Here is a 25,315-nt window from a genome sequence, read left to right as displayed (position 1 = left end):
TGTTAATCCAAGAAGGAAATGAGGGCGATGCAAAAGGAAAAAATGTGGCGCTTTATTCCCAAAACATAATCCACATTGAACAAATAGCCAACGTTTCCAAGCTAAATCTGGGTATCCGGTCTGTCACCTCAAACTAATTAACGGGAAAAAATAAGTTTCTTAAGTTCCTCACTTTCGCTTGACGAACATGTCCTCTGCTGTCTTTGATTGTCTGGATCACTCGACCCATCACCCATGAATTTCTTGGGGCGGATTCATCCACAATAAGGACAATATCATTCTCACCGATATTCCTTTTTGGATGGGACCATTTTTGTTTCTGTTATAAGTCCGGTAGATACTCCTTGGTCCAGCGTCTCCAAAATCTGTTAAGCAGAGGATTTGGGGTCAAAGCCTCCAGGTCATTTGGATCGTTTGAGACTCTGGTGATAGGGCGGCAATTTATAATCGCCTCAACCTCACAAAGCAGAATGTGCAGCCCCTCCTCATCAATTGCTGCGGCTTCACGATGGAGTTGAGCACCTTCCTTATTGTTCTTACATGCTGCTCCCCTACTCCTCCAAAATGGGAGGCGACCGGTGGGTTGAACATTCATGTGATGCCTTGAATGTGTCTTCAATCTTTGCATTATTCAAAGCCTGTACTGCCTCCCGCAGCTCATGCTCTGTGCCCACAAAGTTTGTTCCATTGTCGGAACGCATCAGGCGGACCTGACCTCTTCTAGCGATGAACCTGCGGAGTGCGTGAATGCAGGAGACCGTGTCCACCGAAACAGTCCACGCTTGTAAATAATAATAATAATACATTTAATTTAGAGGCGCCTTTCAAGACACCCAAGGTCACCTTACAGAGCATATAGTCATCATACATTTTTTAAAAAACAAGACATTGTGGAAAAAATAAATAAATAAATAAACATAAGCAATAAGAAAAAAAAAATTAATTAACGGGAAAAAATAAGTTAAATGGTGGCTCATCAGGTACAATTCGGTCACTGGGAAGGTCTGCCATGACTTGACTTTCTCTTTTCCCCCGCTGACATCGGCTGGTAACACATCGCGTCAGGACATGTCGGACTGCTGCGTCGGATCTTGTAATCCATACTTCTGCCGCACCTTTGACAAGACATGATTTCTGCCACTGTGACTTAGTTCCTCATGAGCAGATCTGAGAATGAGAGAGGTTATATGCAGGTCTTTAGCCAAGATTGCAGGATGTTTAGACTCCTCTGGCATGGCTGACATCAACCTGCCACCGACTCTTAGTATGCCATCTTGAATGGTTGGTGACAGCCAGTAAAGAGGGCTGCTTTTTGGCACTGCTTTTCCTTCGTGAAGCATGGCGATATCCTGACAAAATCTTTTTCTTTGACTCAAGTGAACTACTTCCAACTCTGCCTTTACAACATCACTTACAGTCAGGGGTACAAAGGGAAGTGAAGCTTTTAAGCTTTTCATTTGTTTGTCCAACTCCAACATTTGGATTTCTTCATCCAGCTTTCCAGCCTTGAAAGATGTTCGCAACTCTTCTCTCTTTTTAGCCAGTAGCTTCAGTGTTGACTTCAACCTGAGAACCCATGCAACACTTAGTTTCGGCAACACCAACTTGAGTAGTGATGAATGAGTTGGAGAGTGGCGTTTGTGCTTTGCTCGGCACTAAGTGCATATACTGAAGCTTCTTTGACCTCTAGGTCATTGTTGAGAGGCCGACATATGCTGTGTGGCATTTCAGGCCACTCAGACTCCAGTTTTGTTATGAAGTCTGGACCCATGAGCCAAGTTTTTGCCCTTAGAAAGGCATCCACAGTAAGCCCTCTGGAAGCATAGTCCGCAGGGTTATCTGAAGTTTTCACGTATCTCCACTGGGAACCCTTTGACCTTTCTCTGATTGCCACAACCCGATTGACAATGATTGTGCGGTCTCACTTTTGAGATACTGAATGACCAGCGTGCTGTCTATCCAAAAGACAGAGTCCTTCAGACTCTGATCCAATTCTGCTCACAGCATTATATCCATCTTAGCCACCATAGACGCAGCAGTAAGCTCAAGTCGCGGTATAGTCACTGGTTTCAACAGCGTAACCCTGGCTTTGCCAATGATGAAGGCGCTGTGTGTCTGGTTCTGGTGATTTTTTTATGTATGTGACTGTGCCATACCCTTTCTCGCTCGCGTAAGCAAAGTGATGGAGTTGAGCTGAAGCTGTCTTACCGAACTTAACACATCGGCTTAACACATCTATTCACCTCGAAACTGGGCAGATGATTTAAGCTTGTCACCCACTGATGCCACTGTAGAGCCAGAGCCTGTGGCATGCTGTCGTCCCATGCATGTTTGGTTCTGCATAGCTTCTGCAGAATCTGCTTCCCTGGAAGGATGAGTGGAGCCAAAATCCCAAGTGGATCATAAATAGTTCTCACCATTGAAAGCCCTCCTCTCCTTGTCAGTGGTTTGTTCTGAATTGAAACTCAAAACTTTAGCATGTCCGTCTCCACGCACCACTGAACCCCTAGAGCTCTTTCGATAGGGAGGCAATCCATTTCCAAGTCAAGCTCTTTGACCCTGTCGTCCTCATGCACAGAAGCAAGCACTGTTCTGCTGTTGGAAATCCACATTGTGAGACGAAAACCTCCAGCAGCACATAGATGTCGGAGCTCCTGAATGAGGGCAACTGCCTGTTTCTCGCAGCCAACCGACTTAAGGCAGTAGGCAACGTAAAAGTTCCTTAATACAGCATTTTATTTGCAACTGAGCTGAATGCTGCCTGGTAGTCCTCAGCACACTTTCGTAGTGCAAAACTTGCACAGCTGGGTGATGAGGTTGCGCCGAATAAGTGAACGACCATCTGGTATTCTTTCAGCTCCTGACTGAGGCCTCCTTGAGGCCACCACAAAAACCTCAGCATATGAGTCTCTTCAACCGGAACCCTGACCTGACAAAACATGCCTTCAATATCAGACATGAAGGCGACTGACTCTTGCCTGAATCTTGTCAGCACACCAATGAGGGAACTAGTAAGGTCTAGCCCTTGCAACAGCTGAGAGTTTAAGGATGTACCTTGATACACCACCATTAACTTGTGCTTTGTTGGGTGGTAGACCCCATGATGTGGTATGTACAGAATGTACAGTTTCTCCCATGAACTTTGTGTAATCATGATGAAACTCCTGATTTCTCGATAATTTCCATTTTAGGCTTTCCACCCTCTGCATTGCAACAGCACGGCTGTTTGGGAAAGTCATGTCCTTTTTATTGAAGGGAAGACTGATGCTGTAATGGCCTTCGCTCAGCTTCACTGATTGTGATACAGAGTCTATGAACTGTCGGTCCTCGCTAGACATTTCCAACTTCTCAGTCATCTGATGCTCAGGGAAGTCAAACTTTATTTGCTGCTGAGTGAGCTCTTCCAGCTTTTCCACTGAGATCCTGTTTACTGTTACCTGTGGCCACTCAGTGTCATCTTTGCTGCCATTTCCTCCTCTCATCAAAGGCCCATTGATTGTCCAGCCTAAAACAGTTTTTACGGCATAAGGGCCGCCACCCTCACTGTTAATAACCTTCCAAGGCTCAAGCGTATTCGGTAAGTTTGTTCCTATTAACAAACCAGTATCTTTGTCAATTTGCTTGAGCAAAACCTCCCTCAAATGAGGCCACTTTTGGGAATGGAATTCTATTTTTTTTACAGGAATCTCTGCTTATGAGAAGACTTGTGGAAGCTTCAAAAAGTTGTGCTCATCCAAACCACTGACCTCAAGCCCCAGTATGTGTACCCCTCTCTTTCCATGGTGCGGAGCAAAATATTAGCCTTTTTTCCTGTTAACTTTATGTCCCTCATTAACTCCACTAAGTTCCAGTACTGCCTGGGTCTAAAGGTACGGCCACACTGCACGCGCGTAGGCGTTGAAAAATCTGCATTTTTGCATAGGGAACCATTGGTGTAGGCGCGTAGACGCGTTACACGTGTTAAAGCGGTTCAAAAATTTGAACTTTTGACGCGCCTACGCGTGACGCTTAGCCTCGATAGCCAATCAGCGTGGAGCTTGACCCGACGTCACTGGCAGAGACGCTTGCATAGAAGCACATGGCGGACATCTTACTCTTTATTCTGGGTGGAAATAGTAACATAGTTACGCCATTAAAAGCGTTTATGTAAACATTTTTAGCGAGAAATATGCTCTGTGAATGTGAAGGATGTTTGGTTTGATAGTTATGACGAAGAGGGAACGCTCCATTCACTTGCATGGGCAGCGTCTTTGGTTGCTAAGCAACCTCAAGGCCTTTGGCGGACTATTTCTCCGCTGATCAACACTACGAATTCTGGAAACACTTTATCATGCACCCAAACACGGCGGAGTATGGGTTTCCTACCTCGGTCTCCTAAATCCAGCGCAGCGATGGTGGCTGCTTAGGCGCGTTGAACCATTTTTGTGACGCACAAGTTATGCACGTTTTTTAACGCGAGTAACGCGTGCAGTGTGGCCGTAGCATAAGAATGCGTATGACTCAACTGTTTTGTTGCTCCTCAATCGTCTGACTTTCAATGGAACGATTGACTGTGACCAGGCCAATTCCCCGGCCCCAGTGCAACCACAAATTTCACTATCTGTTGTTGGGGAGGAATTTGAGACTGATGACTTGGCCTGCATGCTTTCGCCAGCAGAGGGAGCTGCTGACTCACCTTTGTTGAAGTGCAGAATGGTGGGGTATTTCTGAGAACATGATTGACAGGTAAGTCTTTGTTGACAGCCTTTGCTTAAAGGGAAACTTCACCCATTTCACATAAGCTTTGTATTTTTAGAACCCCCCGCATATTTTTGAATGGTCTAGCATCATTCCCTTATTTTCTGGAGAGACTGGAGAGATCCGTATCGATCTCCAACACTTCCTGTTTTTAATGACGCAATATGACGATTTTTGCGTACAAGAAAACAGGAAGTGTAAGAGGAGATGATTCTCGTAAGACTACAACCACAAAGTCCCACCCCCCTCTAGGGGGTGGGACCCACTGACGCTACAGACCTATTAGAGCAGTGCCAGTGGGTGGGACTTCACCAGCAGAAACTAACATCCACAGCGTCTGAAGCTAAGATAACAGAGGCTGTTGATAAAACTGAAGTACATTGGCGGAGGGTACTGGATCTGACATAGAAGATGGCTCCATGCAAAAGTTCACCATTTCGAAAGAAATACAAACGAGGACTACCGTATTTTCCGTACTATAAGGCACACCGGATTATAAGGCGCACCTTTAATGAATGGCCTATTTTAGAACTGTTTTCATATATAGGGCGCACCGGATTATTAGGCGCATAGAATAGAAGATACTGCAGTCAAACGTTTGACTGGGGTTGCGTTATGCATCGACATCGACAAGACCGAGCTGTGCTATAGAGAATGTCAACAAAACAGTCAGATAAAGTCAAACTTTATTAAGCGTTCTGACAACTCCGGTCACTCCCATGGTAACGATGTTCAAACGTTAATGTGCATATTAACAATATCTGATCAATATCTCTTAACAATAAGCTCACCTTTTCAGTTCATTCCCCGTCTACGAATTCCTCGAATTCTTGTGTGTGCGAATTGAACAGTTGGGCGATTAGGCCTACGGCATCCAACATGCCCGGATTCCTCTCGTCATTATCCGAGTCATTGTCGCTGTTGTTGCCTGGCAGTTCAGTGATTATTCCTGCCTTCGTGAAAGCTTGGACCACAGTGGAGACTGTTATATCAGCCCAGGCATCCACGATCCATTGGCAGATAGTGGCGTAAATCGCCTGGCGCTGTCTCCCCGTCTTGGTGACGTGTATTCGCCTTCTTGGCCCCGTCCACACGAAGACGATTTTTTGGGTGAAACCGCATAAAAAAACGCTTTTGGTGGACACGGGCTACGGCCACACCAAACGCGTGTAACGTGCCTAACTTGTCGCTTGATCATTGTGTGTCACAAAAATTGGTTCAACGCGCCAAGGCGCCTGTGGCTGCGCTGGATTTAGGAGTCCAAGGTAGGAAACCCAAACGCCGCCATGTTTGGGTGCATGATAGAGTTTAGATCGGGTTAGATTAAATAATCTCGGATATAAATAACAATAATATAGTCCGCCAAGACGTTGAGGTTGCTTAGCAACCAGAGACGCTGTCCATGCAAGTGAATGGAGCGTTCCCTCTTCGTCATAACTATCAAACCAAACATCCTTCAAATTCAACGAGCGAACATTATGAAATTAAAATGCACATTTCTCGCTAAAAATGTTTACATAAACGCATTTAATGTCGTAACTATGTTACTATCTCCACCCAGAATAAGGAAAGATGTCGGCCGTATGCTTCTGTGAAAGCGTCACTACTCTAGTGACGTCGGTTCAAGCTCCACGCTGATTTGTTCCATTAGTAGATGGAACAAGGAGGTGTCCAATAGGCGGAGATGATCAGCGGGAGTGGCCGCCAGCGAAGCTGTGCATGGTGGGAGTTGTTGTCTTCAATCCACAAGCGCCAAAAAGTCACTTTCTGCCTTTTCTCGGTCAAGACGGCACCAAATTAGAATTTTATTTTATTATTCGACTACATATAGGACCCAATTTCAATACATATTCATGTCTGCACCGGTGAAATGCTCCTTTAAGTGACCGTGTGAAAGGCATCCAAAGCACACACCTTTGGATTTAAGGAAATCCATCTTTTCCTTGTGAGGCTTCTGTTTGATGAGCTTGCAAAAATCCAAGTGTCCAGCTTTGTGACAAAAAATACATTGTTTCCCAGTTTTGGAAGCAGTATTTTCCTTATCCTTATTTCCTTGCTCTGTGTGCCTTGGAACAGGGGTTACATCTGTTGCAAAAGGGTCTTTCCTTTCCTCGAATCTTGGAGGACCTTTTTTCTCCTGATTTTAGTTTGTTTCCGTGGCTTGATGACATGGGCTCTTGTAAATTGCCAAATAAAGGGTGTGAAGCGTTTCTTGCCTGCTTGTCCACACAAAGCTGCGAAAGTCAGTGAACCTGGCTCTCAAACTTGTCCTTTCCTGCATGTCACAAGCAACTCCCCTCCGACTTTCTCTTAACTTGAAGGGAAGCTTAGAAATGACAATCAACATTACATTAGTAGGGCTATCCATTTCTTCAATGTACTACATGCTGTTAACTGTATTGATGCAACCGATGAGGAACATGGCAAACTCTGTGAGTGCTTCTCCATCATCTGACCTAATTACAGGCCATTTCAGTGCTTTTTCGATGTAGGCAGAGGCGATAGTATACTCATTACCAAAGTGTTTGTTCAAAAGCTTCTTGGCTTCTACATAGCCTCTGTCAGGATGCATATGTGAACAGCTGCACACTAGCACCTTTGGTCTGCCATGGGTGGACTGCTGAAGAAAATACAGCCTATCCCTGTGGCTGTCTGTCCTATCGTCTATCCCATGCTCAAACACTTTAATGAAAAAAACCAAATTCCAAGGGATCTCCATCAAAAACTGGGATATCCATCCGTGGGAGAGTGGACACTTTTTGTAGCTTCACCAAAAGCTCTGTAATTTTATTTGTTGCAAATCTTGAATATTGGTTGACCTGCCCTGTCCTGTGCTGGGCTGGTAGCTGACGTTAGCATTTGGTTGATGGAGTCTGCTACTTTTTAGTGCATCAATTGGAAGCCTTGTTCTCTGGGCAGCATCTGATGCACTCATTACATGAGAATCTCCACAGTCTGACTGCAGGGCTCTGAAGCCGCCCTCACTACCATGCCCTGCAGCATTAAAGTAGGCAGCCATACCGTCTTCAGGTTCAGCAGAAGTGTTATGAGGTGGCCCGTTTACAGTTAGCACCTCCGGTTTTGCATTTGCAGCAGCGATGGCTGCCCTCAACTCAAACTCCTGTTTTCTTGCTTTAAGCAGAGCCTCTTCGCTCTCAAATTGCTGCAACTGCTTTAGTGACTCCGCACATGCTAACAGAGCTGCCCGTTCAGCTTTCACTTTAAGCCTGGTAGAAGATGCTGTAGAAGACACAAGCGAAACAGATCGACTTGCTTGCTTTTTCCTGCTTGATGGTACTGAGGCACTGTCTTCAGGCTCGATTTCAGCATCAACTCTCTTAGCCTCATTGTCTTGATCTTTCACTCTTTCCAGCCAACTTTCCACTTTCCCCACAAAATTCTTCAAGTAAATGGCTTCTGGCTCATACCACTGTGTCTGTCACTCATTCAAATAGTTTTTAACTGCATAATTTGCGTCACAGAACTTGTACTGTTCTCACTAGATGAACATCCAGCTATCCAGTCAGTTAAACTTCAATAACTCAAGGAGAACGGGATTCTGTATAGAGAGTTTTTAGTGAAGCTCGTAGATTGTAAAACTGTAACACAAGAATAAAAAGAAATGTTGGCGTTACAGTTCCGAAGAAGTATGAAAAGGACACAAAAATGGAGGCTATGCTAACAACAAGTGAACATGCGAACAAATGAACATGAATTAAGAGGCTAGCAAAAAGCCTAATGATGCTAACGGGTATGCATGAGGTATAACATAGCATGTAGATGTACAAAATAAAGGTTTTGAGAAATTAACATAATTCTCGCTAAAAAGTGGAAATAAAGGGTTTTTCTAGGTCAATATACTTCCAACTTAAACATTAACTTACAGACAATGCGTGAAACAGCTATCAGATCGAATGATGGCACAAGAATGTGGAGCTGGGAGTCATCGCTTGACTGCCGCATGTAGACTGACACTTCAAAATGGCTACTTCCTGTTTACAGCAGGCTGCACTATCATCGAACACCACTAGGGGATTTAGCGAACATAAAAACACACGGTGTCCAGAACAGAACTCAATATACATGTCTGTGAAGTCAGCTGCTATTGTCACTCACTTTTTTTAAATTGCCATCATCCTCTATCAGAGCATCAAGTTCCTTCATCTTTTTAGTAAGATTGGTCAACTTAGCTTTCCTTGTTCCTTTAAGCTGTTTAGCTTCTTTTCAAACGCTTTTACAGTTGGTTTTGATACCCTCTTAGTTTAAATTGGCTCCATATTAATTGCTTTGCCACAAACTCTTTAATGCAATTAATTCTTAGGCTTGAAGTTGCTCCAATAGCTATTCAATCACTTAGCTGACATATTCAGACTATTTCCCCTTCTACTAGCAAGCACATGCGCTCCCTTAAATACAAGTGATGCTTACGTTCCATATGTCCAAAAGACATATGGAACGTAAGCTGTGAGTAAGCTTACGCTGTGTTGAATCCCGTATTGTATCCCAGCCGCGTGCACCAAATCCTACTTGTGCGTCGCGGTTAGCTTGATAATCCTTTGACTTGCGGAGCAATTTTCTGAATCATGTAGTGGCAACTTATTTGCTACTCTAGCAGGACGTAAAGTTTCTGTACTCGTGCTTTTCGTAAGACAATAAACTCCAAGTAAATCTAAGAAGGAAACGAGGCCGTGTGACGATTTATTCCCAAAACATAATCCACATTGAACAAATAGCAGACTTTTCCAATTAAAATCCTGGGTATCCGGTCTGTCACCTCAAACTAATTGACAGGAAAAAGTAAGTGACTTGTGCCTAAATTACGTTTAGCTACGTTTAGCTACGTTAAGCTACGGTCAGAAAAATGGTTGCTCACAGCCTGCTCCGAACACTTAATAACAATGCAGAGACGCCGACAGGTGCCACATTTCTAGTTAACAAAATAAGAGCATAATATAGCCTTATCTACTGAATAGACATCAATCCCATTTAGATAAAACAATATATAGTTATGATTAATTATTATAAATTAAAGACAATAAATTATTAACAAATAAGGCAAAAAATACAAACATAAGCCATATCTTCTCCATGGCTGTACCAGTCGTGGTAAATGAATGTGTAATCTAACCATTTCTTACTCAACTCTTCTTTCTTGAAGGAGAGATCTCTCTGTGTCTATCTCTCTCTGTGTCTCTCTCCTTCTCCCTCTCTCTGAGTCTCTCTGGAAGTTTAAATGTTTTTTTAAAGCTCTCTTTAGCATAACCATACAGCATCGCCACATCGGCGGGAAAACACGGCACATGCAAAGTACATCTATTGAATCAGCCGTTTAAACAGGGGCGGATGGTGTATAGGAGCCATTTGGGCGACGCACTACCAACTGGGAGTAAGAGGATTTTTTTTCCAACAAATTATATCGCAGCAAAAGTAGTTTTCAGTGTTCTAAACATATTATCTGTCATTCTCCAATCAGAATCGTCAGATTCAAGTCGCGTTTCAAATGGTCCCGCCTCTCTGGGCGAATTCATTGACGTGGAAAATCGCCCAAGGATTCTCCCATTGACTGTCATGTTAAAACCTTTTTTTTTTTTCGGAAAATGAACCTTCAATGCATTTTCAACGAGGATTTGGGACTCGCCTTAACGTGCTTGCGTAATACGTAACTGAGCAAAGGGCGCGAAGGGATATATCTTCGATCAAGTCACTTGCTAATTTCAACATGGCTGCTAATGTGTGCAATTCCGTTGCGTCTTTGAAAGAAGTTCCTTTTAGTCGACGATCCAATTCAGAGAAATTGGCATTAAAACAATCAGGACCTCCACGACCAAAATTAATAAAAAAAAGCGGTCGCACATCGACATTCTGTACCAGAAGCTCCAGAAGAAGGACATGATGCAGTCTTCATCAAAAGGGCCCTCGAGAGCTTCACAAGCAGTGTGCAGACCATTAGGTAAGATAACATTTATATTATTTGATCCTTCTCAAAGCAAAGCTTTGTCATGAGAACATATGCATGAAAGGAGACAGTATTTGTTATTTTTTTATAATATATGTTCTTTTTATAATATATAGCCAGTGGTGTAATCTAGCTTGCTTTACTCTGTGCTGGACATCCTGGTTAGGCGAGGCACAATGGATAGCTTAAAAAACAGTGTTTAACACTAACATTATGCATCCCTGCCCATTTTAAGTGGGTATACTCATGCCTTCAGTGTGTCTTGAACAACCACACATAAAAGGTTGCCCATATTATATTGATATTTTATCGTATTTGTCTAAATGCATACTTTACTGTAGATAGATTTATGAGTGAAGTTACCAACACAATAGATAAAAAAGTGTTTAACACTAACATTATGCATTCCTGCCCATTTTAAATTGGTATGCTGACATCTTTTTACTGGATAAAGTGTGAACATGTGCATCACGTAGACTACAGTACTGTACACAGCCTAACAAACACATTATTGGTTTGTTTGCATTCAGAGACTCTGACCAGCTGCAAGAGCCATCAGGAACAGACAAACCAAGGACGGCTTTGACAGAAGAGGCGAAGCAGATGCTGTCTGAAGAGGTCTGCGACACCATCCTGGCTCACACCAAAGCGAGGTTCTCTTTCACTGGCCACCTTGTGAGTGCTACCTTAGTAGAAGGAAATACGTTTGAAAGGTACTGTCATTCATTTCCTGCTGATGCTCTGAATGCCACTGTGAAGGCATATCCCACGCTGAACAAGGCAAAGCTCAAGACGGAACTGTCTCTGATCTATGAGAATCCTGAATCAAGTGTGCAGCTTCAGTGTGCATATTGTATGTAGTTCTCTGCAAACCTATGGTGGCATAATACCTTCAGTGTGTCTTGAACAACCACACATAAAAGGTTGCCCATATTATATTGATATTTTATCGTATTTGTCTAAATGCACTCTCTCTCTCTCTACCTCTTTTATTCTCTCTCTCTCTCTCTCTCTCTCTCTCTCTCTCTCTCTCTCTCTCTCTCTCTCTCTCTCTCTCTCTCTCTCTCTCTCTCTCTCTCTCATAGAGACAGAGACAGAATGTTAATTTGTGTATAATTCCCAATTATCATTGATGTATTTGCACTTTTAATCTTGCTGAATTCTACAAGTCAAATAAATTAAGTTAAAACTTAGTTCCCCGGCTCCATTCGTCTTTGTAAGGAAATGTTCTATTTTGTCTTTATTTTTTTGTCAGAATGCACCAGAATGCTTCATTTGTATGGGAAAATCCCCCAAAAAATCAAAGCCAGTTTGCATGAAGCGTTTGGCAACTGGATGGCAGTGGATGCGGACAAGGAACACACCGCAGGAGGGAACATTAGAGCCCCAGCTCGCAACATACTAGTAGCCTGGGTGAAAAATTGTGTGTGTGTGTGTGTGTGTGTGTGTGTGTGTGTGTGTGTGTGTGTGTGTGTGTGTGTGTGTCACTCTCTTCGAGCCTGAACTGGGGGGTATACCACGAAGCTTGCTGAACATACCCAGGCTTTCTTGGGAAAACCTGGCTCGACAAAGCCGCAACTCGCAATCAGAGTTAAATGGTACCACGAAGCTCACTTTAGATTCAATTAGTTGAACCAGGTTTTCCGCTTTAGGTTCAGTGCGCGTTCACGTGAGAGGGGCGTTTTTTGCGTCATTTTTCTCACCTTTACGATAGATCAAGCAGTCTATATGCGTATAAATGAAAAGATTCTGCATATTGTCTGTAAAATAACTATGCCAAATGCAGAATTGTTCGCCATTAATCCAAATAGAATGATGATGATTTAAAAATGCATAAGCAACGTCCATCCTGCCTTATTCTATCATTTAGGGAATTCACTTTAAATACACCCCATTTAAGAAATATATCGCATGTTTTCGACCGCTGAGAGGTAGCGGCTGTAGCGTAGTGGATTAGTATAAGACCCGAACGCCAGCGACCGGGGTTCAGATTCGCCGGTCTATCATCATGCATTTTACCCCCATAGATGTGGTGCCAGCACGGCCTTGAAAATATGGTTTCAAGTTCGAAATAAGCACAAAAATATAATTCCATAAGCTTTAGTGAATAAGTATTCCATATGCATGAGAATTAGGACTTTATAGGCTTCACATAAATTCGCGTCACTTGGGAGTCGAACCCCCCGCGCAGATATTCAAGACTGACGCGCTACCTCCACTCTAGCACTCTGTCACTGAGACACAATGCGCAACAGTAATCATTCTCTACATAAGGTCCAAAAGGACGATCAAATAACAAACACCCTCTGATGAGAATCTGTATCTCTCATGAAGAACCCCAATTTCGTTGTTTGCACAATGACAATAAAGTCTGAAATCTGAATATCGTCGGACAATGCCAAGGGATCGGTTCTGTCCCGTAAAACCCTTGTCTCCGGAGAGACACCTGTACGAGAAGTGCGCCGGGGTCCACGGGAACACCCACAAATGGTGACGCCATTGTCAGAGGAGGGGCTAGGAAGCTGCGCACGCCGATTTAAGTAGCCGATCTCCGGCTAGACTAAGCCGAAAAACTGCTCCCGACCAGGTTTGGTTGCGAGCATAAGTCACCATGGTGATACAGCGACGCTAAAAGAGATCGACTTTCGTGGTACAACTAACCCAGGCTTGGAGCTCAACATACCTCGCTAACCCTCTAAGCGAGCTTCGTGGTACAGGGCCCTGCACAGAGCTCAATGTTGTCATAGCCGTTACGTCTTCCTGACCAATCGCAGTTAAAGGCCGACCTGGGCTGTACCACTTCGGGAGGGGGCGCTCAGTTTCTCCCCTCAGACAAAATCGACTTGGTTTGGACGTTGACAGTTTGTGAGGGTTGCGTGTGTTGAGTGAGTGAGAGGCTGCGGGCGCACAGCTCAGGCTGGCCGGACGGCGCAGCAAGGAACTTTCGTGAACGCAATAGTGTTATCCCGCAATAATCAGCCTGGCGGCCCCGAAACGTTGTCGTCCCACCGGGATTACCACTCCGTGACCGCCACTGATTGGGGCCCTGGGTACCCAGTCCTGCTTTCCCCCCACTATGATGCCTGTGTGTGGGTGAAGAACGTTACCTTTCAATAACCGATGGGTCTCGACCAGTAGGTCCTTCAGGTCTTCCAGACCTCTCAGCAGGGCCCGTGCTGTGGTCTTTCCTGTTCTTCGTTTCTTCCACAGCTGCAACATGTTCCGTCTCTGCATGAACTCAACCTTGTCTTCTTTCTTGATCTCGTCCAGATCTTTCTTCTTCAGCCCCAGGTGGAGGGCTGCCCTCTCCCACTCCTGTCCCAGCGTTTGTGCAACATCCCGGAGCTGCTCATCAGACAGATCCTGCCCTGGGGAGGGGGTTTCATAGTGTCATCATATGTCTGGGAAACTACATAGACAATCCACACACAGGCAGGTCGAGATCCACCATTTGACGATGTACAAAACAAAAATACAGATTTAGATTTACCACTTCTGAAATTGGTGTGAGGGGTTACGGTGAGGCTACAAACCGGAACCAAACCTATAAAAAGGTATCCTGTCACACTAGACCCACACACTCGCCCGCACTCACGCACGCTCACTTTTGCACACACATAAAATGTATGGTTGGTACATGAGCTGAACTAAAATCATCCACAAAATAGGCATGCATTAAATCAGGGGTGGGGAACGTCCGGCCTCCGGGCCGTATACGGCCTGCGGGCCGTATACGGCCTGCGAGGCCATTTCAACTGGCCCGCAATGCAATACAATTTTTATATTTTATATCTTCATATATGCATACATGAATAAAAAAAATAATCAGGAAAAAAAATATATCGCCCGTCATTAGTTTTCCGAGAGAGAGTCCTATGTCCGAGTCAACGTCAGGGTCAGTGAATACAGCATGTGATGTACGTACCACTGCATTGGGTCGGAGTGACTGACACATGACAAGTACCGACACAGACAAGTGATGCATCATGGTGACTGTCAAGAAAAGGAAGGTGGACGCAGAATGCCGCGTATTTCAGGAAAAATGGACAAATGACTTTTTCTTTGTTGAAGTGAAAGGCAAGCCAGTGTGCCTAGTTTGTGGCGAGGCGCTTGCGGTGATGAAAAAGGCCAATGTCGAGCGCCATTACAGCTCGAAACATGCTAAACTCGACGAGTTGAAAGGACAAATGCGTTTGGATAAAATTAACGCTCTTTGTCTGAGTTTGGGTGCTCACACGGCCACAGACTGACAGAGAGAATATTACGCGTGCAAGTTTTGTGGTGAGTGAACTGATAGCCACGAAGCTGAAACCTCACGCTGAAGGAGAGTTCGTGAAGGAGTGCCTCGTAGCCGCCGCGGAGCTGCTCGCGCCCGACAAAGTGAAATTATTTCAAAGCGTCAGTTTGTCCCGGAGAACCGTTTCAGAAAGGATTACTGATATTGAAGATATTGAAAAAACACTCGAACACTGCAAGAGACTTTGAGTATTTTTCTCTGGCCTGTGACGAGACAACAGACATCACACACACAGCGCAGCTTGCCATTTTTCTGCGTGGGATTACGTCTGAGTTTGAAACAAAGGAGGAGTTGCTGTCTTTGCAAGCCATGCATGGCACTACTAAAGGTGAGGATTTGTTCAATCAAGTTATTGTGGCCATGAACAATTTTGAACTGCCATTTGAGAAGTTGAGCGGCATCGCCACTGACGGAGCTCCCGCAATGGTTGGCACGCAAAAAGGATTGACTGCTTTAGTCAAAAAAGAAATGAGCCGACTGAGTCTGGATCCAAGTGGTTTAGTTGTATGCCACTGTATCATACATCAAGAGAGTTTGTGTGCACATTCCCTGAAGCTTAACAATGTGATGAAAACAGTTGTGTCCACCATAAACTTCATTAAAAGCAGAGGGCTGAACAACCGCCAGTTCAAGGAGTTACTCAGCGAGCTTGAGTCAGAGTATGGTGATCTGGTTTATCATTGTGAAGTGCGATGGCTGAGTCGTGCAAATATGCTCGCACGGTTTTATACACTGCGGGAAGAAGTCAGACGCTTCATGGAGATGAAGGGTAAACCTGTCATGGAGCTAAGTGATGGCAAGTTCCTCCGTGATCTGGCCTTCATGGTGGACATCAGCAAGCACCTGTCTGAAGCCTGATGTTACGACTGAATATGCTGGTGAGTGTGCAAAACTCATCCAGGCATTTGATGAGAGGTTTCATGATCTGAAAAATATACAAAAGGAACTCGACGTGTTTGCGACACCATTTAATGTGCAACCGTCTGATGTGCCAGACAACCTCCAAATGGAAATAATTGATCTGCAAAACAACAACAAGCTCAAAGCCAAGTACCACAACCTTTCTCTGCTGGACTTTTACAAACTGTATGTTCGTGCTGAGGATTTTCCCATCCTGAGGAGACATGCCCTGAAGTTTGCATCTCTGTTTGGGACAACGTATCGCTGTGAACAGTTCTTTTCAAAACTGACTCTTGCAAAGACTCGCTTCCGCTCAAGACTGACTGACTCAAACTTGGAAAACCAGCTTCGAGTAGCATCATCATCACTGCCAGCTGACATCAGACGCCTTGCTAGAGAAAAACAGTTCCAGCCATCACATTAGGTGAGTCTAGAAATGCAGCAAACATGAGGCTTAGTAACACAGCAGTTATAGACTTTTTTTGTCTTTTTTTTCATCTTTAGTTATGTGTTCATAATGGTATGGCCCTCTGAGGACTTTGGAAAAATTGAAATGGCCCTTGATGTGAAAAAGGGTACCCCACCCCTGCATTAAATGATCTTACATTTAACTAGACCTTCAACTTAAAATCATCTTAACTTAAAAAACATAAACCAGTGCAGAGGTTGGAGTTACAGGTCTGATGGCTCCTTCGCCCCTAATTACTATTGGACAGGTGCCCATCCGTCTCCCACCCCTAATACTAACGTTATTGGGTTATTTTGAAATGTCAACTCAACCTCACGTATATTGATATTGATTGAGGTTTGCAAAATATAATTATAATAATCATTTTTTTTCAAAAACCAGCCCAAATTGTATGTACCCGCCCAATCTGGCAACACAAATCCAGAACTGTTTCCCCAACACTAACCCTGCCTGCTCCTGAACCCTCGCCTGTCTTACCACCCGCCTTTCAGATTGTTTGAATCCTGAAGAAAATGAATAAATACTTTTGCCAATTGCATCTGGTCTAAGAAACCTTGCACGGTGGATGGGTCAAGTGAGCGGATGTCATCTTTTGAATCAGATGATTGGTCTCAGGACAAATGATTAAGAAGTATGTTTCTTGAGTGTTCTATCTTTAGAGATGTCATGATCTGCCTGTATGTGGATTGTCTTTCTTATTGGCCACTTCTTCTGATTTACTTCCATTTATTTTCCAGCCTCCATTTGCTAAAGACGTACATTATATAAATTGTAAATTTATTTATATTTAAATTCTGCCCTGTTCCCTTTCAAGGAAATGCTCTGTGACCCTGTGATACCAACTAGCTGTCTTTTCCAGTGACTTTACCATTGTCGTCTCAATGGGCAGCTGGTTAAACGGCCTTGGCCCATTGTGTTATGGGTATAGGACTTGAGGCACTTTAAACAGGAGAAGCTCCTTTTTACACCTGCAGATGTAGCTCCTATTGTTGCCAATAATGAGAAAATTTTGTAAAGCTGAGGCATTGCACTGTCCAACTCCATTGTTAAGGGTTGCAGATAAGGACCCAGGTGCAGACCAGATGCAATTGGCAAAAATATTTATTCATTTTCTTCAGGATTCAAACAAAGAGTAGACAGTCAAAAAGTCAATCTTAGAGTCAAAACTAATGCACAAAAGATCCAGGCAAAGTTCCAACATAGAATGAAAAATCCAAAAACAGGCACAAGGCAGAGAATTCAATTGGTAGAGCAGAAACAGGCAGAGTAAAACGGGCAGAGTATCTCACCAAACTTTCTGGTGCAATCTGACAAAGCCTAACTGGTGGGCTAAACTTAAATGTCAGAGGGAGAACAAATCATTGGCGAGAAAACAAGGGACAGGGAAAACTCAATCAGGACAACGAGCAGGCTAATGATCAGGGCCCAGTTTCCCGAAAGCATCGTTAGCCTCAGTGGATCGTGAATTGCGTCGTACGAGCATCGTACAGTTTTCACACCGTTTCCCGAAAGCATCATTGGTAACGAACGTCGTGAAAACGCTCGTAGCTAACGAGGACTCCAGGGGTACTCGTAGGACGCTAAGAGCATCGTAAGCCTACTATAGCCTCAGTGGCGACACCAGCGGACGTTCCTAGTATTGGATGTGTTTTATCAAAACACATCCAATGCCACGGAATGCCCCGCTTGAGCGATTTCGCAATCAAAAACAGTGGTTACCACCGATATATTACTCAAAGACTACTGTTAGATTTAAACAGCAAAGATAGAGACATGTTAGAAGTCTACAACAACATAATTTATTGCAGCAATTAAAAATTCCAAAAATACATGCGCAGCCGAAATGTACCGATCAAACGCCACGTCGAAAGGCATATAATAAAATCAAATGATTCCATTGGTCTTGTGTGGGAGGTCGCTTTTGAGCTACACTTGCTGTCTGCCTCTGATTTTAATTCAACCATCGTGGTTAAAATGTCCTCATTGATCAATGACAGAAGGCATTACTAGACATGCATCATGCTAAGAGCAGCGAGTGTCGGAGAATTTCTGCAAGCGTTTTTTGTTGCGATTGTTTGCATTTAGCACTGTAGGCGCTTCGGTGAGGCTGTTATGAAGTTCACTATTTATTGGACCTTGTCTAGACAGTAACGAACATCCTTGACCATAGTCAATCGCGTTTGTAGTCTACACTCAGAGGGAACTCATTATTGCATGCGGGTGTCTTCATTCATAAAAAATGAAAACATTCGGGATTTGACCCCCTCGGTTTTACACAGGAAACTTGAGATAAGAAGGTGAAATCGCCGGGCGTGACAAGCTGCGACCGAACCGGCTCGGCAGTGTAAAAAGACCTATAGCCAGGGTTCAAGTTAGGTGGGAGCCAGTGGGAGCTGAGATAGATAGATAGATAGACAGATACACTTTATTGAGATACTTTATTTACTGAGCTCCCATAGAGAGAGGTCAGAGGGGTGTTCCACGAACGGAGGTTTAACAAACACGGAGTTAACGCTGAACCCTAGGTTGATTGACCCTGTGCCGACCAACCCAGAGTTTTCGGTTCCACAGCAGCGGTTATGCATTAGTTCAATCAACTCGGGGTTGGTTAACACAGGGTTGTGCGCGTCCACGCCAAACTTAAAAAGACGTGATGTATGGATCATGGAAACCCTGATCGATAGGCGAAACGGGCCGCTTATTTCAATGAAATGGAACTCCAGGTTCTCCTGGAGAGCTATGACGAGGAGAAGGACATTATCACCAGTGGCGTATCCAGGACATTTTTACTGGGGTGGCCAAGATGGGACACAAAGCTAGTGTGGGGTGGCCATGGCATAGCGAAGTTTAATACATACACGTACGCAGCCAACTGCGGTTTGAATCCCGGTCCTTTGCTGCATGTTGCATCCCCTCTCTCTCCCATGATTTCCTGTCTCATAACTGTCAAATAAAGGTGTCTATGCTGGTGAAATGACTTTTTTTTTTTAAAGTCATTTTTTAAATTCCATTTCCACCTATCACAGTCCTCAAGTATATCTGGTTATTTTAACATGTCTATTTTTAATCAGTAATTATGAATAGGGTAAACATTTTCTAAGAGCCATTTCCTTATAGTGGATTAAAGTCCTCATCTCTTCACAAGTTAAATTAGAGTAGCAAAATGCAACTGCTCTTAACTCATCCTATATAATAACATTAATCAGCTCATCATCTGTGTCACCTGTATTGTTACCTGTGTTTGCTTTACTAATTGAGGCGCCATCTTGTGGTTACATAAAACACAGCAATCCAGGCAACAGAACAAACCAAAATGCTTTAAGATAGACCTTATTAAAAAGTGTATCTGTAAGCAAAGGATAAATTAAGCTTGTAAGGAAAAAAACAAAAATATTAGTTGTTTTTGCTTTACATGCTTAGTTTATGTTATTATTTAGCTTAGATCTAATTTGTTGGAGATACTGGAATTCGATTTTTTTGGTTTGTTCTTTGCTTTGGTGTGTTTTTATTTAATCACAAGATGGCACCTAAATTAGTAAAGCAAACATAGGTAACAATACAGGTGACATTTTAACTCCAAAGTATATACTATAAAGTAATGTTAGGTAAACCTTCAAACTCTCATGAACAATAGAGGATTCTAATAATAGTAACAAAGTGCAATAGAGGTAGCTAGTTCTTGCTTTTGCTCATTCTCCTGCTACAAAATGCTTTCATATAGGCCATAAGACCACAAGACAAGACTTAAAGTCCAATGCAATGCCACCAGACCAAATATAACTGGAACCCCTTAAATAACAGCTTTGACTCCATTAAAATGTCAAAAAGAAAGGAGGTGTCAACAATGTGCCTAATTATGTCTATTTATAGGATCTACAAAGGTTTATTTTTACATAACTACCACTCTTACAACTCACTTTTAATAACACAATTAACACATATTGCATCTCAAGCATTTGTGGCATTTGAATGCAACAAATAAGACACAGCTTGTTCTTGTGTTATAGCTACTTAAATCTAGACTGTCACACTATGTTTCACACACTGGTTGGCCAAAAATATAACATTAGCTCTATTGAACACACACATCTGCAAAAAACACCATCAGTCTTCAGTCCAGAAAACATCTTTTCATATTTCATGGCGGTATCCAAAACACTAACGTTACATGCTTAACTTGGTTTGCAGGCTGCTAAGCTAGCTAGTGCAGTAGTTCGTCTTTTAGCTGCTACTTAGTGCTGGATAAAGTTTTCCTACACATTCAGAGGGAACTACGATATAACTAAACATTAAATTACCATACCTCTCAACGACAGATTTCAGCGTCTTTATCGTTTTTATATTGTTCACATTGTCACTGTGACCGTTGTCGTCCTCCTGTTTCACGGACCAGCAGCATGTGCAGCGCGCTCATCTCATGGGTTACCTGACCTGCATAGCTAAATGTCCGCCGAGCAGAAATCAGCTCTCACAGCCTCAGTACGACCATTACTGTGTTAGTTAAAAATGTAAAACTGACCCTAAATCAGTTGATCAGCTGTCATCATTGATTGACAGTATTTCTCTTATTTCTTGTGTTGACGAACTTGACCAACTACCTATCAGATCTGGGGTGGCCACAGGGGTGGCCAATGAGCTTTCAGGGGTGGCCCTGGCCACCCCAGGCCACCCCCTAGAATCGCCACTGATTATCACAAGAAAAGGGAACGCTAAAACCTCTGGAACCCGGAGAACCAAAGCCTGGCAGCGGATCGCTGACCGCGTAAATGCGTTAGTTACACGTCAAAAGCACGATCCTTAATATTTGAGCCATGAATATATAAATATCCCAGTTAAGCATTCTTAAAGATCCTACCACATAACCCCTTTCTTCTAAAACAATATGTACTCCGATTGCTTCCAAGCGGTCAGAGGATCAAGTATAAAAATGAAGTATAAAAAAACATACAAACTGGTAAGCTTTTCCCACCATCGTATTGGTATAAATTTAAATAAGCCATTTTTTTAAGCCAATCGTGAAAAGGCCGACAGTCGGCAGACTGGATCTGGCCCTCAAATTGTCTTGACCCCGGTGGAGGAGCTGTTAATAAACATAAATTCAGGGCGCCCTGGCATGGAGGGGGTACCTATACCTACCACCTCAGAGAGTCATGGGCCATACCCCACACTGGTTGAATGTAGGTTTTTGTGTTTTCTTGTATTTTAGATTTTTTTTGCCTTCGAAGTAACACATGCAAACCGTGTGCTTGCCACAGCGCATACTATTCCAAATGTTTATTTTTTGACAACTGGGTAGAAAACCTAAAAGTGACAATTCATCAACTTCACAGATCAAGATGGATCAGTGCTTGTAATGAAGCCGCCGGCTACGATCGAACATTCTCCAGTGGATGCAAGTCCGTTAGGACTATTTTATACTTTATGTTGTAAATGCCTCTCGGCATAGTACTAAGACAATATTGCTCTTTGTATGATAGGAGGCCGATACAAATCTTGGATGGGTCATCTGAAACGACTGTGATGTGCTCAGCATCTCCAGCATTATAGCCTAGATAAAACTACCATTTGAAAAAAACGGAGGGCTACGCAAATAGTCTGGAGTGAACTGAGGCCAGGTCCTCGATTGGTAGTGTTGGCTATGTAAGGCTATTTAAATATATTAAAGATTTGCGCGAGAATCTATATCTCTCCACTCCAGCAAAAAGTCATCCAATATGCCAAGATGTCGAGCCGTGGTCTTATCAATCGCTCCCGGTGGATTGCACGTATAATTTGCGCTCTGATATATCAGCAGTTCTCTCATCAAAAGGGCATGCCATTGTGAACACATGAAATCTGCGGTGAACGCCGGTTGAAATACCCAAAACCGGGTTATGTTTCAAACTTAACCTGCGCAAAACCTGGTCCGACCAGGTTTGATTCAGAGCATATGTTGCTATAGCAACTAACATACCGTGATCCTTTTGGAACGGAAAACCTAGGGTTACAGCAAACCCTGGGTTAACTTACCCGGTTATGTGATAAAACCGGCTTTGTGGAACACCCCACAGGCTCCCATGAAAGCAGCAAACTCAAATATCTGTGGGGGTCTCTGAAAATACAGCAGCATAATATTGTAGTTACAAATAAAGCTATTTTCACGACACCGACGCGAAACGGAGGTGCTTCAGCCTGAAGGGGCTTATTTTTCGATAATGAGCGGCTACTTGCCAAACGAAAAAATAACTTCACAAGGTGTCTTTTTACAATTTATTTGTTACCATACGTAGTGTTGATCAGCAGAGAAATAGTTAGCCAAAGAAGTTGACGTCGCTTAGCAACCGAAGAAGCTGCCGTTGTTGTGAAGGGCCCATGCAACTGTATGGAGCGTTCCACGGCATTGCGAAGAGCCGTGTCATAATAGCCCATATTTACGTCCTGTATCCCCCCCCCCGTCAAAGTTCAGCGCAAGGCCGGTACGGTCTCCCCCCACTTTCAACAACTTTAAGAGACACCCACAGAGATGGAATCATAACTCGAACCCTGCCTATAGCCTACTTCATCCTGCCCAACAATATGGGCAAGATCTAGACAAGGCATCCCCAAACGGCGGACCGCGGTCCGGGTCCGGACCAAGTGACGTTCCTATCCGGACCCATGACCAATAAAAAAAAAAGATATATATTTTTTATTTTTTTATGATTTCACTATACAAAGCATGATTATGTTAGTAAAATCATTTCTCGCTGAAATACAAATTGAAAAGTAGAATAGTCTGTTGTACAGCATAAAAACAGCAAAAAGCAATGATCTTCACAGAGCGAAGATCATGCACTCACCGAACTCCCCCCCCTCCCTCCATCTGTCACGGCATGTGCGTTATAGCGTCACTCAAATAATAGCTAATCAAATTTTTTTTTACCGGAAGAGCGATTTGGAATGAGAAAATGGCTTGCTCGAAAATAAGGAAATTTGACCCCGAAAACAGACATTTTAAAGATGAATGGACTGACCAATACTTGTTCATTCTCCCGCAAGGCAGTACAAAACCTTTGTTGTGTCTTTTATGTGTTGAAACCGTGGCGCTGATAAAAAGCGTGAATATTAAGCGGCATTACGAATCCAAACACAGATCCTTCGAGGATAAGTATCCCCAGAAGTCAGAAGTAAGAGCGTGGAAAATATCCGAGCTGAGTGCTCAGTATGAGAGGTCTACGCGTGTCTTCACACACTCATTTACAGGCCAGCAACGTGCAAATGAATGCTCACTTAAGATTGCATGGATTTTGGGGCAACATAAAAAAACTTTCAGTGACACGATTGTTGTGAAGGAGTGCTTGAACGCCGCTGCTGAGACGTTACTTGAAGGTAAACAAAGGGATGAATTGTGTGAAAAAATAAAGCAAATCCCAATGTGAGCTGCAACGACAACCAGAAAATCTGAAATGTTATCAGATGACGCACTGTCACAGCTTGATACGGCTGTTCAGAGTGCCCCATCCTTAGCCATTGATGAGTCTTCAGATGTAACGGAAAATGCCCAGCTTTTGGTTGTGCGATTGTTTTATCAAGACAAGAAAGAGATCTGTGAGGACCTGTTTTGGTCTAACACCACTTGAAACACTTTTTTGCTTACTTGAAATGAAGGCCTAATGCTCTTTTTTTGTTGTTTATTTGAAATATAGGTCTGAGGCCTGTTTCAGGTAGCTGGTTTAACATACTCTGAGTTTAATCCTGCGCTCTGAGTTGGTTGACTCAGAGTTCAGGGTTTTCGGTTTCAGAACAGGTGATCAGCGTTGGGTTAATCAACTCTGAGTATGTTCACTCTGGGTTGAGGGCGTGCCTGTTGACTATGAAGAGCCATCATCAATGGATCTCTGATAACATGATCAAACATGGACCAAAAGCGTAGATCCACTTACTTTTCCCCCACGGAATTGGAAATTCTAATGAACGCGTATGCCGTTCATTAAAACGGCATACGCTCCTGCGCTAGCGAGAGGGTGAGAGGGAGCTCGGCAGGAAATAGCTGAACAAGTCAATGCGTGAGTAAAATAAATTAGTAAAATAAAATAAAAATAAGAGGAAAGTTTAACATCTTCCACTTATTCAATATGTAACGTGTGTGTGTGTGTGTGTGTGTTTGTGTTTGTGTTTGTGTTTGTGTGTGTGTGTGTGTGTGTGTGTGTGTGTGTGTGTGTGTGTGTGTGTGTGTGTGTGTGTGTGTGTGTGTGTGTGTGTGTGTGTGTGTGTGTCAATTTACGCAGGAACAACCCAAGTTGCCCCAAGAGGACTTGGCAGCAAATGAAGATGAAGTACAAAAATATAGTTCAAACAGGTATCTAATGTTTAATTGAAATCAAATCAATCGTTGCTATTTTGCCTGCTCTACCTAATTTAACAGCTATATTCAACATGTTATGGGCCTATATTTAAGCAGTAAATGTAAGTAGTACATTTCCCAGCCACCCCAACACAGCCAATATTTAATAGGATTTAGATATATTAGAAGGCTACTCCTAGGCAAAATGCATTATATATATATATAGATATAGATATATATATATATATATATATATATATATATATATATGTCTTCAAAATAGCGCTTACTGAATATTAGGGTAACATTTTCCTCCATGTTAGCAAATCGAAAAAAAGCAGAGCCCCGGCAGACTGGAGGGGGTCCACCTCTGCAGCCCTCACAGAGGCTGAGGAGATGGCCCTCTTATTCAAAATAATTAAATATGTACACGCAACCCAGCGCGATGCAAATTAGATGGGGCAATATTCTGGCTCAAGTAATAATTTCACTGTCTAATCATCTTCTTCCAGTTACTGATGGCGTCATCGCCCCACTTGAACCAGATGCCCTCACCAACCTCCATGCAATTGTAACAATTCTCCACCTCCCACAGATTATTAATAATGTATTGGTAATTGCTGAACACAACCGTTAATGTCATTACAGGAAGAT

General features: G+C 43.2%; 2 protein-coding genes across 4 annotated transcripts in view; both read right to left on the bottom strand.

The window, feature by feature from the left end:
- LOC130405767 (uncharacterized) overlaps positions 1-25,315 on the bottom strand; it is a 198,073-nt gene that overhangs the window by 83,003 nt on the left and 89,755 nt on the right.
- LOC130405769 (uncharacterized) overlaps positions 1-25,315 on the bottom strand; it is an 83,170-nt gene that overhangs the window by 53,173 nt on the left and 4,682 nt on the right. For 2 of the 4 annotated variants that reach the window (XM_056610966.1, XM_056610967.1), the window contains exons 1-2: positions 19,218-22,279; positions 13,801-14,061 (exon numbers count right to left, since the gene is read on the bottom strand). In XM_056610966.1, coding sequence (XP_056466941.1) covers positions 13,801-14,061; positions 19,218-19,269 — 313 coding nt within the window. In that variant the 5' untranslated portion in view covers positions 19,270-22,279. Of the gene's footprint in view, positions 1-13,800; positions 14,062-19,217; positions 22,280-25,315 lie in introns of those variants that run through there. The other 2 variants (XM_056610969.1, XM_056610968.1) reach the window with 2 other exon arrangements.

This window comes from Gadus chalcogrammus, chromosome 16 (assembly GCF_026213295.1).
Source record: "Gadus chalcogrammus isolate NIFS_2021 chromosome 16, NIFS_Gcha_1.0, whole genome shotgun sequence".
NCBI classification, from domain to species: domain Eukaryota; kingdom Metazoa; phylum Chordata; class Actinopteri; order Gadiformes; family Gadidae; genus Gadus; species Gadus chalcogrammus.
Note: the sequence above shows the minus strand (reverse complement) of the source record. Positions and strands in the feature narration are given on the sequence as shown.